Genomic DNA, 16,000 nt, shown 5'->3' with positions numbered 1-16,000 from the left:
CATCTATTTTATTTTATTTTTGGTAATTCTTATTATATTTTTCTGTTAAAATGTCAATGACATCCCTTCTTCTCTTTCCATGGTTCATTTTGCATATCATAAATCCCTGCATAAACTAAACCATTTGGCATTCCATCAAAACTTATTTACACAGCTGAATTGATCTTAATGCCGCCAACGTTTTCAAGTGCACACAATTTCCCCCCATATATTCAATAAGCGTTTTCCAATCTTCTCTAAACGTGTGTTCTCTTAGTTCTCTTATTCTATATGTTAAGTCTGCAAGCAGCGCATTTTCCATCAGCTGAAGTTGCCATTCTTCTTTAGTCGGGACCTTGCTCGGTTTTCCATTTTTGGGCTAACAAAACATGGGCCACAGTAGTGGCATACATAAATAACCTTTTTTGACACCTGGGAATTTCCGTCTGAATTATCACCCAACAAAAAGGACTCTGTTGTTGTTTTTTGGAAATGTATACTTTTAAACATTTTTGCCCAATTCATTATGGATTATTTCCCAATACTCTTTACCATTTTACAGGTCCACCACATATGAAAGAACGTTCCCTCAACCTCATTGCATCTCCAGATCAATGGTCCATCTAGTCCAGCGCAATGATCTCACTGTGGCCAACCAAAGCAAGACCGGAGTGCAGCAGAGCTTTCTCCAAATCTGATTCCTAGCAACTGGTGTTCTACAGTGGAGGTAGAACATAGCCATCATGGCTAGGGCTGATGATAGTCTTCTCCTCCATGTCTAAGGTAAAGGGTAAAGGGACCCCTGACCATTAGGTCCAGTCGTGGCCGACTCTGGGGTTGCGGCGCTCATCTCGCTTTATTGGCCAAGGGAGCCGGCGTACAGCTTCCAGGTCATGTGGCCAGCATGACTAAGCTGCTTCTGGCAAACCAGAGCATCACACAGAAACGCTGTTTATCTTCCCGCCGGAGTGGTACCTATTTATCTACTTGCACTTTGAGGTGCTTTCGAACTGCTAGATTGGCAGGAGCAGGGACCGAGCAACGGGAGCTCACCCCATTGTGGGGATTCGAACCGCCGACCTTCTGATCTTGTCTTATTATTGTTATTATTTTAAAGCAGCTTACCTCTAGGAGCCATGGCTTGAGTTTTCTGTCCAGCAGGATATCAAACCCCAGAACTTCAAAGCAAACACTGTCACTTCCTGGTGACTGTCCTGGCCTACACATACGGTAAGCGTGAAGGACATGGGGCTCTGCTACTATGAGAGTCTTCACCACTAGTTCCTGGGGGATTGTGCAGAGAAGAGAGAGATGGGGAAGCAGCATCGTTATTTATCTAGGTGTTATTTTGTTTTGTTTCATTTCAGATCACCAAAAGGCATTAAGCAATGCACATTCAAATACAAGAGACAAGACTGACTGTGCAAAATTAAGGAATCTAATCAACAGCTGGTTTCACTCTAAATCACAAGGGCACATAAACAAACTGAATTTTGTTTAATGCGTTTGTCACTCGGCTGAAACAATCTGATTCTTGTGTCAATTTCCCAGCCTCAAGCCTTGAAAGAAGGCTTTGTATGAAACATCATCGAGTTTGCACTCTGCCAAATAATTTAGCTATATAAAAATGTGCATCCAAAGAAGAACCTGCAATGAGTCAAAAACCAGATTGCGTCCCAGTCCAAGTCAAGAAGTGAGGAGCACTCGTAATAGGCCAACATAAACATTGAAAACAGCTATTGCATTATTAGTTTTCTCTTACTGAAATATCATTCCAGAATTTGGAAACGTCAAGGTGATTTGTTTGCAGAAACTCAGTAAACCACTTTATAGAGCGCTTACTGCCTTTATCTTCTGTTTCGTCCCGCTCAAAACGCTCATTATGCTTATTCACAGAGTAGTTGGTCAGGTGCATAAACAGCTGGCTCTGAAAGGAAGGGAAGATAGGAAAGGGTCGCTACTGAGCTACAGGTACAAAGACAGTTCATGGACATTAATCCGAGGTAAGCCTTTCTCCGGATGCTGCCACCAATTGACATGCCACAGGTGGCTACTGGGAAAAGATCCTTCTCACTGTTAGCCCCCCCAGCTCTCTCCAAAGTTGCTTGGCTCCTTTGGGTTCCATCTGGTGACAGGAAAACACCGTTTTATTTTTATTCCAGGGCTTTTAAGATCATTTCTAAGGTCATATGATGGTCCTTAGGAGGGTGTCCCAAGGACCGTACTTACTTATTAAAGCCAGTTATATCCCACAGGAGCCCAAGACTGTGTAATTAATCCCCCCCCCATCCATATTATCCTCACATTGGACCTGTTAGCAGGGCTATTTTCTAGCTGGAACTCTCCAGAAACTCAGTTCCGGTAGCTCATATGTAGGCGCCATTGCCATTCAAAGAGTATGAGGGAGGTGTTTGTTGCGAGTTCTGGCACCTCTTTCTCTAGAACAATAGCACTGCCTGTTAGGTGAGAATCAGAGTTCATGACTGGAACAAAGTCACTTGGTGAATTTCATGGTCGGCTGGGAATTTGAATTCTGGTCGCCCAGGTCCAAGTCCATTGTCCTGATCACTATACCATACTTGCTTTCCATAGGAAGATTTCCCTCTAAGAGAGTGGAGTGAGAGCTCCAACCACAAAAAGGGACACTGAATGTCTGTTCCAAGTGAAAGGAAAATTGGGTTGCTGGTTTTTTAAAAAGGAGAAAATGATTAAATACAAGATGGCTGCTGCATCCTCACTTCCAGCCCAGAAGTGTACTGGATGAGGCAGCTCAGGTGAGCATTTGGTTCTCCTTCACCCCCAACACACATTAGGACTGCAGCCCTAATCTTTGAAATCCTGGGTAGATCTGCTACATCACCATTTTAAGCTTAGCAGCTGCACTTCAACATTTACTGATAATGAAAGCCGCTCAGAAAACATTGCTAGGGGGATAGCAACAAGAAAATGAGGCAAGGCCTTTCCACTGCAAGATGCAAGTATGTAGCTTAACTGTCCTTTTCAAGGCACAATTTGTATTTTCTGTATCGTTGCAATTATCCCAAGGCCAGAGAGATGTCAACAACATAGGATTCTCTTGTGCTGGAGTTTCCAGGGCAGCGGGAACATTTGGAACTTCTTCCAAGGCCAGGTGTCTCTTCTAGATTGATATTCTCTCTCTGAATTTACAGCCACGAGGGTGAAAAGTTAGAGCTGAAGGTCACGACACACTCATGTTGTCCACGGATTGGAAAAAGGCACGAAGAGGGGAGTCTGTTCTACTTGCATGGTTCCAAGTCACAGTAGAGATTACACATTCAGAGAAAGCTCCCCACCTCCCATTTCAGACCTTCCCAGTACATAGATGGGGGGCAAGCAGGGATGGTTAGGGGGTGGAGTCAGCAGGCATAGCCTTGTTTCCACACACAACAAAATGTTAAACGTGTGATCCTGAAGGAACACGTGAACAATGTTTTCTGAGTCTGTGTCTTATTAGCTAGCTGATGTGAATCACAGGCTCCAACACAAGGTAGCCCGGGTGAACAAGGACTAGAATTTGCCTAACTAAATTGTGCACTGTTTTTTTTTTTTTGCTCAAAATGTCATTTCCTTTTCCTCTTCTGGCACCTAAACTATTTTGTGCTGCACTCAGAAGTGTTCCGTTTGATCCTAACAACCACTTACCAGATTTGAATCATTGGGGGGATGATACAACTCTGTGCCCATCCTCACTAGCCCGTCATGATATAAAAATATTTTTAAGGGATCGCAGGAAGTCACCAGAATGTACACTCTTAGATCAAATTTGTAGCCTTCAATAAGAAAGGGCTTGTCAAGATATTCCTGGACTATGAGGTGTTCCTGAGAATGAAGCTTCTCTGCATTTCTTGTGAGGGAGATCCTGGTTAAAAGGCACAAAGAACACAGAAAGTTAAGTAAACCCTCAGAAATACAATTACAGCTCTGACAGATCATTTGACCCAAACAGTTGAGAAACTGAGGTTTGTAACTTGCTTTAACAAGACATCAACTTGCTGCTCTCCAGATGCTGTAGTCCGGTAACGTCTAGAGGGCACTAAGCTAGCAAAGGGTGTCTAAGGCCATACACAACTAACAACAACAGCTTATTTATATGCCGCCCATCTGACTGGGTTACCCCAGCCACTCTGGGCTCCTTCCAACAAATTAAAACACAACACGGCAAACACAAAACCTCCCTATACAGGGCTGCCTTCAGGTGTCTTCTAAAAGTCAGAAAGTTCTTTATCTCATTGACATCTGATGGGAGGGAGTTCAACAGGGCGGGTGCCATTACCGAGAAGGCCCTCAACTTGGTTCCCTGTAACCTCACTTCTCTCAGTGAGAGACGCTCTTCAGGTATACAGGGCCAAAGCCATTTAGGGATTTAAAGGTCCGCACTAACACTTTGAATTGTCGGCCATACGTTCTGGTGTTCCCAAGAGCTCAGACAAGTCCCCTTGATTTTGAAGCCTGGTTTTACACTAAAGCAATGCAAAATGATCTCCAACACATTCAGGACCAAGGGTGCTATGGTGATCCCTTCGTGGGGCTTCATTGTCACCACTGGAGATTGTGCTCATTGACTGAAGTAAAATCAACAAGTTAAGGAATTAAATCAGCTTTTTAAGTCATAAGGTTCTCCAGAGAGTCTATCCAGCTGCTTTGTTATGAGTGCCATCAATTACGTTTCAATGGCCTCTCACATATTTACCTTTAAAAAAATCCTGCCCTGGAAAATGGTTGAAGCTTTATTTAAAAGAAACCATGCTGTAAACGAGCATGAATTATTTCGCCCTATTATACCATTTCATACTAAAAAATGACTAAAAATCATTTATTGTTGCTAAGCCTGGGCAAACAACTTTAACTATGTTGGTACTCTTGTAAGATAAAGAATTGACCTGAGCTGCGTATTTGTCATATTTGAAAAGAGAGAGAGAAAAAGAAAAGAAAAAAGCAAATAAAAACGAATGCGTGTCACCGTTTTTACTATTGTATGAAAAATCCAATTGACATCATTCTTGTTATTTCTAAATTCATGGGTCATATTTACAAAGAACAATATAATCTATATTCAGTTCAATTCACAGTAATAGTAACAGCAGGTGAAACACAAGATTGAAGAACCTGTAAGCAGCCTTCCCATGAGCCCCAGCCTCCACCTCCCATCAGCCCCAGCCAAGGCATCCAATGATCATGGACGATGGAAGTTGGTCCAGCAACATCCGGTAGGCATCAAGCTGGAGGAGGCTGACTTAAAGAAGCTTCTATAAACCCTGCACATACCCATGCCCCATTGCACCGTTAGCTGGTTTGACGATGAATGTTTTCTGTCTTCGTTTTCTCTTGAGTTCTTTTACATAATTCTGGAATTGTGTGTACTCTGCTGGGAAGATCCACGTTCGAGGAATAAAGCTGTACTCCTGAGGCTGAGATTTGATCATTCTGGGGAAAAGAAGAAGAAGAATTGCCAAAATGGCAAAACTTACCGGAACAATAAGAAACCAAGAAAGAAAGAAATTTTATTAAATAATGGGGGGGGATCTGTGGAACACTGGACAAGTTTTTGTAAACATGCAAGTTCGTTAGAGGATTAATGTAAAAACAAGCAGTTAAATGCGGTGCTTTTTTCTATTTAAAAAATGTTTAGGGGTCCTCTCATTTTCCTACTCATATTGAAATACTGTCCCTCAATGAGGCCAAACTTAGATTCACAAAATGTTTAGGGGTATGCATACCCCTGCGTCCCCCCCCCCCAGAAAAAAAGCACTGGTTAAATGTAATGCTAAAGATTAATCGGGGAGTAGGTAATAAACAGAACAATGTAGGAAATGCAGTGTTAAGAAATTATAACTATAAGAAACTGCAAAAGGGGTGGAAGAAAGTCAAAACATATGTGTTTGTTGGGAAATTATCAGATCTGTATGTCTGTAAAACTTTTAAATAGAAGAAGAAGAAGAAGAAGAAGAAGAAGAAGAAGAAGAAGAAGGGAAGGAAGGAAGGAAGGGGAGTTTTCATATTTTGTGGCTTAAGCCTGCTATGTTTCAGTATCAGATACTAACAGACTGGGCCTCCAACTGTTCCACTGGAGCAAATGGGTTTTATTTAACACAGTCTGCGTGAGAGTGAAATGGACTTCTGCTTGCACAATAGCCTTGACTTACCTCTCCTCCCTGCAGCACCCTCAAAATCTGCTCTAGAGAATTAGGAACCTTCCAGAGCAGATTCCGGGAGGGGCACAGGCTGCAGGGGAAAGAAGAGGAAGAGGAAGTCCCATTGTATGAGAGGAGGGTCACTTACACAACATCATATTCCACTCAAGGTCATCGATATGAACAGGGTAACGTACCAAAACGACACAAAAACAACCTGTAACGTGTAGTATCACCACAAAGGTTTGCCGACGTAACAGAGAACATTATTAACTTAACAACAGCAGGATTACAGAACAGTCAAAAGGGGATTTGCTATTTAATATTTGGATGCATGGATTTCTCTCTTTTCCCGATTCAATTATGTACTGCACAGTCTGAAACTTCCTCCAACAACTCACAGGGAAACCCTTAAGGGATAGAATTTTCATTTGTACCATTTACACTATTTGCAGTTTATTCCTTCATTTACAGGGGGGTAAGGCAGGGACACATTCATGGGAATTATTGCTCATTCTATTCACTGATACTTCTGACGTAAAGGGGAACCTTGATATGCCTAAAGTTTGAGTTATTTAAAGAGTTGTTTGTGCAGGGAAACATTAGAAGAAACATGTGCACTATGACACCCTGTGCGACATGTAGACAGCAAACAAAAACCTAAGAGCTTTGGATGCAATGTATTGATTCTACAAGGAGATTATGCAGGACTGCCATTGGAAAGAATAATAATAATAATAATAATAAATTTTATTTATATCCCGCCCTTCCCCAGCCGAAGACGGGCTCAGGGCGGCTAACAACAATCAAATAATCCAACATTCTAAAAACATTTCATTATAAAAATTAATTAAAATCAAATTGATGGCAAGAAGAAGTCTGTGCTTTAGATTTCTTGCCTCGTTACGAAAGTTGAAAAAACTGACAAGCACATCTGCAAAACCAGGACTGCAGCCAAGAACATCAAGGCCTCAGTACAATAGAGAGCCTGTCACAAAAACTACTCGCTAACGGCGCAACAAAACACAATTGCCACTGTAGTTTTTTTTATTGCTATGCTCAGGATCATTATAGATCCAAATACTGGCACTTGCAGTAACTCAGATTACAACCGAGGTACCACACACAAAATTGTATTACAGTCTCGTTTAGTAGCTCAGCTAGGTTTTTTGATGTTTGTACTTCTACAAAAGTAACAAAGGGACTTATTCTTTCATTCAAACGAAATGCCAATTCATCTCACTCAATCTGGGGTGTCCATCCATTGAAAGGCATTCCACATGAGGCGATATGAACCCTCTTTGTGATTGAGCGTGATTTGTGATGTCTTTTGTGCATGCTGGTCATCAGGTGATAAACATGGTTGTAGGAACGGGGCCAATGGCTCAGTATTGTATTCTCCAAAGTATGCTATCTAACAGATTAGACTCACATACACTTGGTGGTTGTTTCAGTAATTCAGAGCTCAGGGATGCTGATGCACATAGCTGATCCTCTTTCCCACTTACTAATCCACAAGACAAAAGATGGGGAAATCTCATTAGCAGCAAAAGTGACAATAATCCACAGAAAGAAAGAAAGAAAGAAAGAAAGAAAGAAAGAAAGAAAGAAAGAAAGAAAGAAAGAAAGAAACCCACATATGGGAGCTTTCTTTTTCCTAGGAACAACTCCTTCCACTAGTGAGCTGAAATACTGACGCTTTCAATCTTTGCCTGGGCCTCAGGCCACTTATGTAAGCCCCTTTTGAATGAAAGCTAATGGAGCTCATGCCAGAGAACTTTCCTCTATTCCACCTTTATTTCTTGCCAAGAATGTGAACATTTCCCTCTCCTATTCTGGACAAAGTTTAAACTCAGGATACCTCTCTGCACAGAATGACAAAACTCATCAGAAGAGGATTTATACCTTTCAAAATCAAGGTGAGCAACTACGAGCACCTAAAATGGAAAGATGTGATCCTGTTCTTATTCCCATTTGCACCAAGAGGATGGCTGCTGCACATGTGTAAAATATAAAGATGTGCTCAGAAGGGGTCTTTGTTCAATTTAGGCCCAGATTTCCTACCGGGCCAGGGCTCAGTGGTAGACCACATGCTTTGAACAAAGAACGTCAAGGAGTTCATAGAATCATCAAGTCGGAAGAAACCCTGATGATTTGTCTAGTCCAGTGGTGGCTAAACGTGGCCCTCCAGCTGTTTTGGGACTACAACTCCCATCATCCCTAGCTAACAGGACCAGTGGTCAGGGATGGTGGGAAATGTAGTCCCCAAACAGTTGGAGAGCTGAGATTGGCCACCACTGAATTAGTCCAACCCCTTGCAATGCAGGAATCTCAACTAAAGCATCTAGGGTTAGGAAAGATCCCTATTTTATCCTTCGGAAAGCTACTTCCAAGGTAGTTGATATGGAACCAGATAGACCAATAGTTTGTCTCAGTATAAGGCCCCTTCCTATATTCATTCTGGTGCTGCTTCTGGTCCTCTCTTCTTGCACTTCCATATGACTGGCCTTGTGAGTCTTGGCAGCCCTTTCTAATATAACAGAGATATGGAAAAGCAAGTGACTTTATCGAGAGCTGCTCTAAGGCCTTGTAGATTAGATGGGATGCCCTATATAGCAAAAGAAGGCATTCATTCTTTCTCTCTCTCTGTCTCTCTCCCTCCCTGCAAAAGGCAAAATGGAAGCAGCTACCATAAACCCAAACGCCGACTGCAACAGACGACAACAGTCTAAGCACATCTACTTCCTTAATAGCTCTGAATTGCACATCAAAATGTATTAACTTTTTGAAGCCAAGGCGGGGATGAGAAGATAAGAGATGAAAATATGGGGCAACCGGGCTTGTTGCCGAATCCAATTTTCTCAGCTGGTGTCCTCAGATACATTGTCATGCCTGTCGCTGTTCCCTCCCCCCCCCCCATTCACACAGTTGCCTCTAGACATCCTCTTTAGAACAAAAGAGAGGAGATTTGTTTTGCCACTTCTACAGCATGCTTTCTTAAAATGAACTCCCAGCTACGCTATAATTAATGGGTATGATTCAATGTCGCACAAACGTCGGATCTGAATGAGCATTTCAGCCTGCCAGACAGAACAATCCCCCGCCTCTCGCTGCATGCTGTTCTGGGGGAGATCGCCCAACCAGCCTGACCCTATTTTGAGGGGCACAAGGCAAGGAAAGGGGGGCGAGCTCTGTTGAGCGATTGAAAGCCCATGATTCAAAATTGTTCAATCTGCCCAAGTCTTTTTTTCCATTTGTTCTAGGGCTAAGCTAAATGCCAAGGTGGCAGACCCATGTTTTAAACGCAGGTCTGCCCCACCCTCATAGAAATGAGGGTGAGTGATCCAATTTTAAGAGAAAAAGGAACACGCAGTTGAGGAATGCTAACCTAACCACCTGCAAGCAACCTATGCCATATCCCCTCCTCACAATTCTTTTCCCCAATAGTACTTTTTCTCTGAGTTGGGCTCCAGAACCAGAAATGATCTGGTTACTGGATGGAGCCATAATTCCACACCCCTAGCCTGTTTTCCTCTCTCCCCCCAAGAATTTTCTTTCTTTCTGCAGATCTGCATTAAGCTACATGATCTTTAATTTGAAAAGCTCAGATTCTTGGGAATCTAACCAAAGCGTACAGTTCACACAAAACAATTTAGATGACCATCCCTGCATTAAGGAGCTAGATAGCAGGTGCTGCATTGGTCTATATCTTTGTTCAAGATCCTAATTCTTCACACACACACAGAAATAACATCATATCAATAAGGGACCTGATCTCATAACCTTCACTTTCTGCAGGGAGCTCTCATCAAGACCATACAAAGGACTCTGTGCAGAAAATTGCCTTTTGGCAATATCCCAACAACAGCAGGGACCAGGGCTGCTCAAAGCTCCAGACATTGGTCCAAGAACCAAACAGGCATTTTGCCCTAGTTGAGGAACACATGTACTAAGACATACCTGGGGAAATGGTTACATACAAAACCCATCTTTTTATTTCTTGTCTGCTGCTTGGAAAGATTTCCCTACTTGGGGTGAAGCTATTGGAAGATATATATATTCAATATTACATTATTACATCCATCAAAACCTATTTACACTGTTGAATTTATCTTAATGCTGCCAACGTTTCCATGTGTACACAATTTCCCCCCATATATTCAATAAACATTTTCCGATCTTCTTTAAACGTATGTTCTTCTAGTTCTCTTATTCTATATGTTAAGTCTGCTAGCTGTGCATATTCCATCAGCTTAAGTTGCCATTCTTCTTTAGTTGGGACCTCGCTAGTTTTCCATTTTTGGGCTAACCAGCTACTGGAAGCTTTTTACCACGATAATAGGAGTGTGCAGAGCAGTTTCCTAACCAGTCAAGATAGAGGATCGGGCCACACTAATAACAACATAAGGGAAGTTCACCCATAAGAAGGCCCATCTACTCCAACATTGTGTTTCCTGCTGTGGGCAGCCAGATACTTCTGAGACGTTCACAAGTAGGGCATGGAAGAAACAGTCCTCCCTTTCTGTATCTCCCATTCAAATGATATTCTAGTGAACTGCTGATTCTGAATCAGAGCGTTCCCCATAACTATTGTGACTACACAGCCATCTGCCACTCACAACAGGGTCTTGACAAAACTCGGGGGCTAAAACTGACTCACAAGGTCCCTAGATGGCAGAAAACAATGCTACATTACAAAAAAAAAAAGAGTTTATTAAACTGCATTCCTTTACACACAAAAATTAAAAAGGAAATTACTTGGTCATGTTTCTTGCTAAGAAATCCTTCCTACAGATCTCGCCCATTCCTGGAAAGTGGTTGATTCTCTGGCGGGAGAAAAGAGGGAAAGACGTACGTTAGGGAAGGGTCAGCAATTGAATTTACCAAAATTTATTTTAGACTTGTAACAAACTCAGTACCTACAAGAGACCGCTATTAATTATGCTAGGTAGATGCTGGAAATCTATTAGACAGCATGGACCTGTTTAATTATTACAGTGGTACCTTGGTTCTCAAACTTAATCTGTTCCGGAAGTCTGTTCCAAAACCAAAGCGTTCCAAAACCAAGGTGCACATTAATCCATTCCAGACTTTTAAAAACAACCTCTAAAACAGCCATTTAACACGAATTTTACTATCTAATGAGACTACTGATCCATAAAATGAAAGCAATAAATAATGTACTGCAGTCACACAATCAATCAATCAGTAGCTGAACTGGGTTCCACACACTCACAAAAACAAAACAAAAAAGCCGCAAAAAAAATCCAACACAAAATAAATAGCAAAAACAGACAGACCTCAGTGTAACACTCAAATCGGAAGTGTGGCACTCAAATCGGAAGCGTAACACTCAAAACGGAGCACTTTTGGCATCCGGAAAAAGTTCGTAAACTGGAACACTTCTGGGTTTGCAGTGTTTGGGTTCCAAGTTGTTTGAGTACCAAGGCATTTGAGAACCAAGGTACCACTATACTGGGTTTCAGGTGCTCGGTCTCCACCCCACCCCGCCAAGCACTGAAAGACCATATAAGAGAGCTATGGGGCTGCGTGAGCTGCTCCTAACTTCTGCTGCATGCAAGAGCCATAGCCCCACGTTCCACTGCTGTGACAAAAGGAAGAATAAGATTAGGCGCGTAGTGGAGATGCAGCTAGCCTTCACGGCTCCACAACCGCCCTCACACGAACTTTTGAAGTGTGGAGTGATGTGACCCCCCCTCCTACTTATAGCAATGTATGGGGCCTTATCGTTCCTACCCCCTTTAATCTTATAGCAATCGCACATGGAGGATTGTCAACATTTTCCCTTTAAATGAAGCAGCATGAATAATAAAAAAAATAAATAAATGAAGCAGCATGAGAAGCAAAGGGGCACCATGTTGGGTTCACGGCTGTGCCAGGATCTAGACTTGGGGTCACCAACATGGGCCACAAGGTGTGGGAAACAATTCTCATTAGTTCCAGGGGGCAACGACCAGGGAGGATGGGAACTGGAGTCCTTAACTTCTGGGGATAACCACGGTGACTACCCCTGATCTCCCAGACTTACATCCAAGCACACTAGTTACTGGGACCTCTTTGTGGAACTCCATTAACTAAGTTCTGGGCAATCAGATTTCCTTTTAGGAAAACTGAAGCAAAAACAGAAGAGAAAAGGCTCGTTGATAAGCACAGAGGAAAGGGTGAATCAGTGGGCTGCTCTTCAGGTGGGCATATCTGGGTAAACTCATCTACAGAGAAGTAGTGACTGACTTATAGGCATGCAGATCGGGCGAGGGCCCATTTGAATGAAGACACATAATCAGCATGCCAACACTTTCACTTGCTTACTGTATTTAACCGATGCACAGAAGCCTAAGAGTGCTTTTCTCATGTTACCAGCTTTTGGTTTAGGAACAAGAAAAGCTGTCCATCAGCTTCAGGTGGTGCAGCAGTAGCAAAAAGGTATTTTTGTGTGTGTGTGTGTGGAGAGAAATGTGCAACCACCAAATGCAGAATCAGTTTGCACATCACCGCCCCCCCAATGAAATCCAGGAGACCTCTGCCAACAGGAAAGTCAGCTCTTGCTTTCCATTATGTCAGTAGAAGGTAATGGGTACATAATCATGAATGAACAATCAAATATACAGATTTCTCCGCACGCACACACCAAAGGTTGAGCAATACAGAAATGTTATTATTTCTTCTACTGTCCTGATCAAGGTGCCCAAGGCTACCTGGTTATTTCTTCTTTGTACCTGGTAGTTTCGGAGCTCGGCAATCTTTTCCTGCTGCACGGCGCAATCACTCCAGATGAGATTTGCAGTCTCATCGTCGTCCCGAGTCTTTACATAGCCCATTTCTTCAATTACTACGCGTACTGCAAGAGAGGAATAGGCACATGGGGGGGAAATCAAACTAGACTCCCAGGGAAAGTACACATAATTTAGTTATACAGCAGTACTAGCACACAGGCTATTATTGGTTTTTTTAAAAAAAAAATTCTTGTGCTGCTCACCTTGCGATATTTAATTTTGCAAATCTAATCCTGCCGATTGCATAGTTTTAATCATTGCGCTGCTGGGGCTGGGAGCAAACATTAGCTTGCTAAAGGAACCGACAAGAGCTTGTCGCTCAACCAAAAATGATTGAGGAATAACCTATTTAGTTCTCAGCTGCATCTCTGACATGAGATCGGCAGCAATATGTTGGCTGTGAAACGGGATGAGAAGGTTGACCTCACAAGCAAGGGTGATTTCTTATCTAGGCATAAATAATCAAACAGAAATCTGTTGGTGTGCACACAAGAGGTTGGTAGAGCGATTGCTCGTGTCTGACATACCAAAGCAGGGGGAGAGGTCACAGCTGTAAAACAAGCAAAGGGGACTCACAGAACTGTAGAGTTGGAAGGGCCATGTATCCCCCTGCAATGCAGGAATATGCAAGAGTCCCATATGGGGATCAAACCTGGAAGAGCCATAGCTCAAGGTCAGAACATCTGTATGGCATGCAGATCCAATCCCCAGCATCGCCAGGTAGATCTGGGAGAGAGCCAAGCCTGAACCCCTGGAGGGCCACTGCAAGTCAGGGTAGACAATACTGAGGTCTGCTTTGGCTGCTTCCTGTTTTTTCTTCCTATGTATCTAAAGGCAACAGAGCGATGCTTGAGTCTTATGAAACAGAGGGGATACCAGGAGACCCAGTTGCATTTGGAAATCTTTTTACGGAAAGGGCAGCTGGAGACCTGCCATACGAACCCCTCCAGAGAATGACGTTCTGAATGGTAATTACAGGAAGACTATTCAAATGGCAGCGCCCTCGTCATAAGCCCCCAAGACCTAATTTCCTGTGACTAAACTCAGAAGGTAAAAAGCCAACCTCCGGCCCAGCAAGAAATGCGCTCTCTGCTCTTTTGCAAGCCATGTGTAAAATTAATGTGAAATGGGTGAGGCGTTGAGCTTAATGCACTGTGAGTAGTCCTGTTAAACGTTAGACGGTGGGATGGTTTAATAGAAGGCACTTAACGCACACATTCCAGCAAATGTGCGAGCTCTTACAGAACCGGGACTAAGCCTTTAAGCAGCTATTCTCTCTCAGGTGACATTTCAACCAAGCATAAATAAACCAGAGTTTTAGGGCACTAAGACTGGCTGCTGACTCTGCATCCAAAACATCTGGAAGTGCAACTCATACAGCAAAGGTTGATGCAGGCTGTAGGCCTAATCAGTGCCTGGGTGGGGAAATATTTGGAGTTTCATAAAGGCAGTCTGGGTTTATAGAATCATAGATTCGGAAGGGACCCCGAGGATCATCCAGTCCAACCCCCTGCAATTCAGTTAATACTCAAGTGTCCCATATGGGGATCAAACCTACAACCTTGGCATTATCAGCACCATGCTCTAAACAACTGAACTATTCTCTCGGTAGCTAATTATGATAGTTTCTTTATCTTAAATTTGTATATTTCATCTGAAGATCCCAGGGTGGTTCATCAATTCCCTAAGAACATAATAAGATCAGACCAGAAATTTGAGTAGCCCGGTTATTTCTCGCAGTAGCCAACCAGATGCCCATGGCAACCCACAAGCCACAATAGCAATAGTATCACGTTCTATCATACTTTGACCTGGAGGCTTTTTTAGCTATGTAACTGTCCTTGCTCCATCCACTTTTCTTTATTCTTATCACATAATTTAATTGTAAGGTAAGCAGAATATGTAGCTTGCTACCGATCTCATATTTGGTGCCAGCGACATTCGCAGTGATTGCTCCGTGTTTTTTCTTCTCTCTGACTTTCCTCCTTATTGTGCTTTGGTAAGGCAGCTCCGAGCTCAAAGTCAGAGAAGAGGTCCCTTGGTTATCTGTTTAAAAATAGGGAGGGGGAGGAATAAAATTCTATATCACCGTCACAAAGTTCTCACAAGTAGTTACAAAAGATGAACTGAACACACAGGTAAGTTTCTTTGTCGCCTGGTCTTAGGAGGCATAACAAAAGTACAAAAACCAAATTAAAAAGGGAGGACTTCCCTTTGGTTTAGGTCGAGAAGGTATTGCAAACATCTTGGAGCAATTTATAGCTCACTCAGTCTCAGTCCTGCTCCAACGAGATGCAGGCGCAGGGCTATTTTATATTTTTAGGTGCATGACCAAGACTATTTCAGGTGCCCAGGCCTTTTTTGAATGGCATTTTAAAATTACTGTCCGCAGCTCACCTTCCAGTCTTGTACCATTAATTTTATTTTATTCTTTTGGGTAAACATATTGCACTTTCATTTTTCTACACACCTCCCTAAATTGATATAATGTGAGCATTTTATAAAATCTTTTAAAATACAAATTAGAATACACCTTGGACATATGAAGGAACAGTGAGACCGTGTGTGGTTCTCCCACTTTGTATACACAGCATAAGCATGGGAACATGGTGTATATGCATGTACATCAGGAAGCACATAATTCAGGTAACCCTGGAACTAGCCACTCCCACCCCCCTTTTAATATGAAAGAATGGCAGGGATCAGAAATATGGTTCATGCCATGCATTATGGCATATGCAGTAGAGGAGGTGCATGTGCGCTGCCCAATCCCGTACTTGGCATTGGCAGGCCTTGGAATTGTGCACCGTCCGTCTTTGACCAAATATAACCAAGATACGAGGCTTTTTGCAAGATGGAAGCCTACCTCCTTCATTGGGCAAGGATGGCATGGTCACTGGTAGGGTGCAATAGCCGAGCCCAAATCCTGCTGCACGCACTCAGGAAACTTCAAAGGCCCTCCAAGCCAGTTCTCTGAAAGCTCTTGTCATACCATGTCAGTTCAAGACTGTGGCAAAACTCAGTTCCGAAAAAGAAACAGGTGCCTGCGTTTAATAAAGACATGAACCCATTACA

General features: G+C 42.7%; 1 protein-coding gene across 3 annotated transcripts in view; it reads right to left on the bottom strand.

Moving 5' to 3' along the window:
• Positions 1–16,000, bottom strand: part of TTLL7 (tubulin tyrosine ligase like 7) — an 80,984-nt gene that overhangs the window by 37,977 nt on the left and 27,007 nt on the right. For all 3 annotated transcript variants that reach the window (XM_082228081.1, XM_082228083.1, XM_082228082.1), the window contains exons 2-9: positions 15,792–15,969; positions 14,840–14,971; positions 12,869–12,990; positions 10,890–10,957; positions 5,266–5,424; positions 3,643–3,859; positions 1,742–1,906; positions 1,105–1,263 (exon numbers count right to left, since the gene is read on the bottom strand). In XM_082228081.1, the coding sequence (XP_082084207.1) occupies positions 1,105–1,263; positions 1,742–1,906; positions 3,643–3,859; positions 5,266–5,424; positions 10,890–10,957; positions 12,869–12,990; positions 14,840–14,971; positions 15,792–15,816 (1,047 nt within the window). In that variant the 5' untranslated portion in view covers positions 15,817–15,969. The remainder of the gene's footprint in view (positions 1–1,104; positions 1,264–1,741; positions 1,907–3,642; positions 3,860–5,265; positions 5,425–10,889; positions 10,958–12,868; positions 12,991–14,839; positions 14,972–15,791; positions 15,970–16,000) is intronic.

The sequence above is a fragment of the Podarcis vaucheri genome (assembly GCF_965113315.1).
Source record: "Podarcis vaucheri genome assembly, chromosome: 6".
In the NCBI taxonomy this organism is placed as follows: domain Eukaryota; kingdom Metazoa; phylum Chordata; class Lepidosauria; order Squamata; family Lacertidae; genus Podarcis; species Podarcis vaucheri.
Note: the sequence above shows the minus strand (reverse complement) of the source record. Positions and strands in the feature narration are given on the sequence as shown.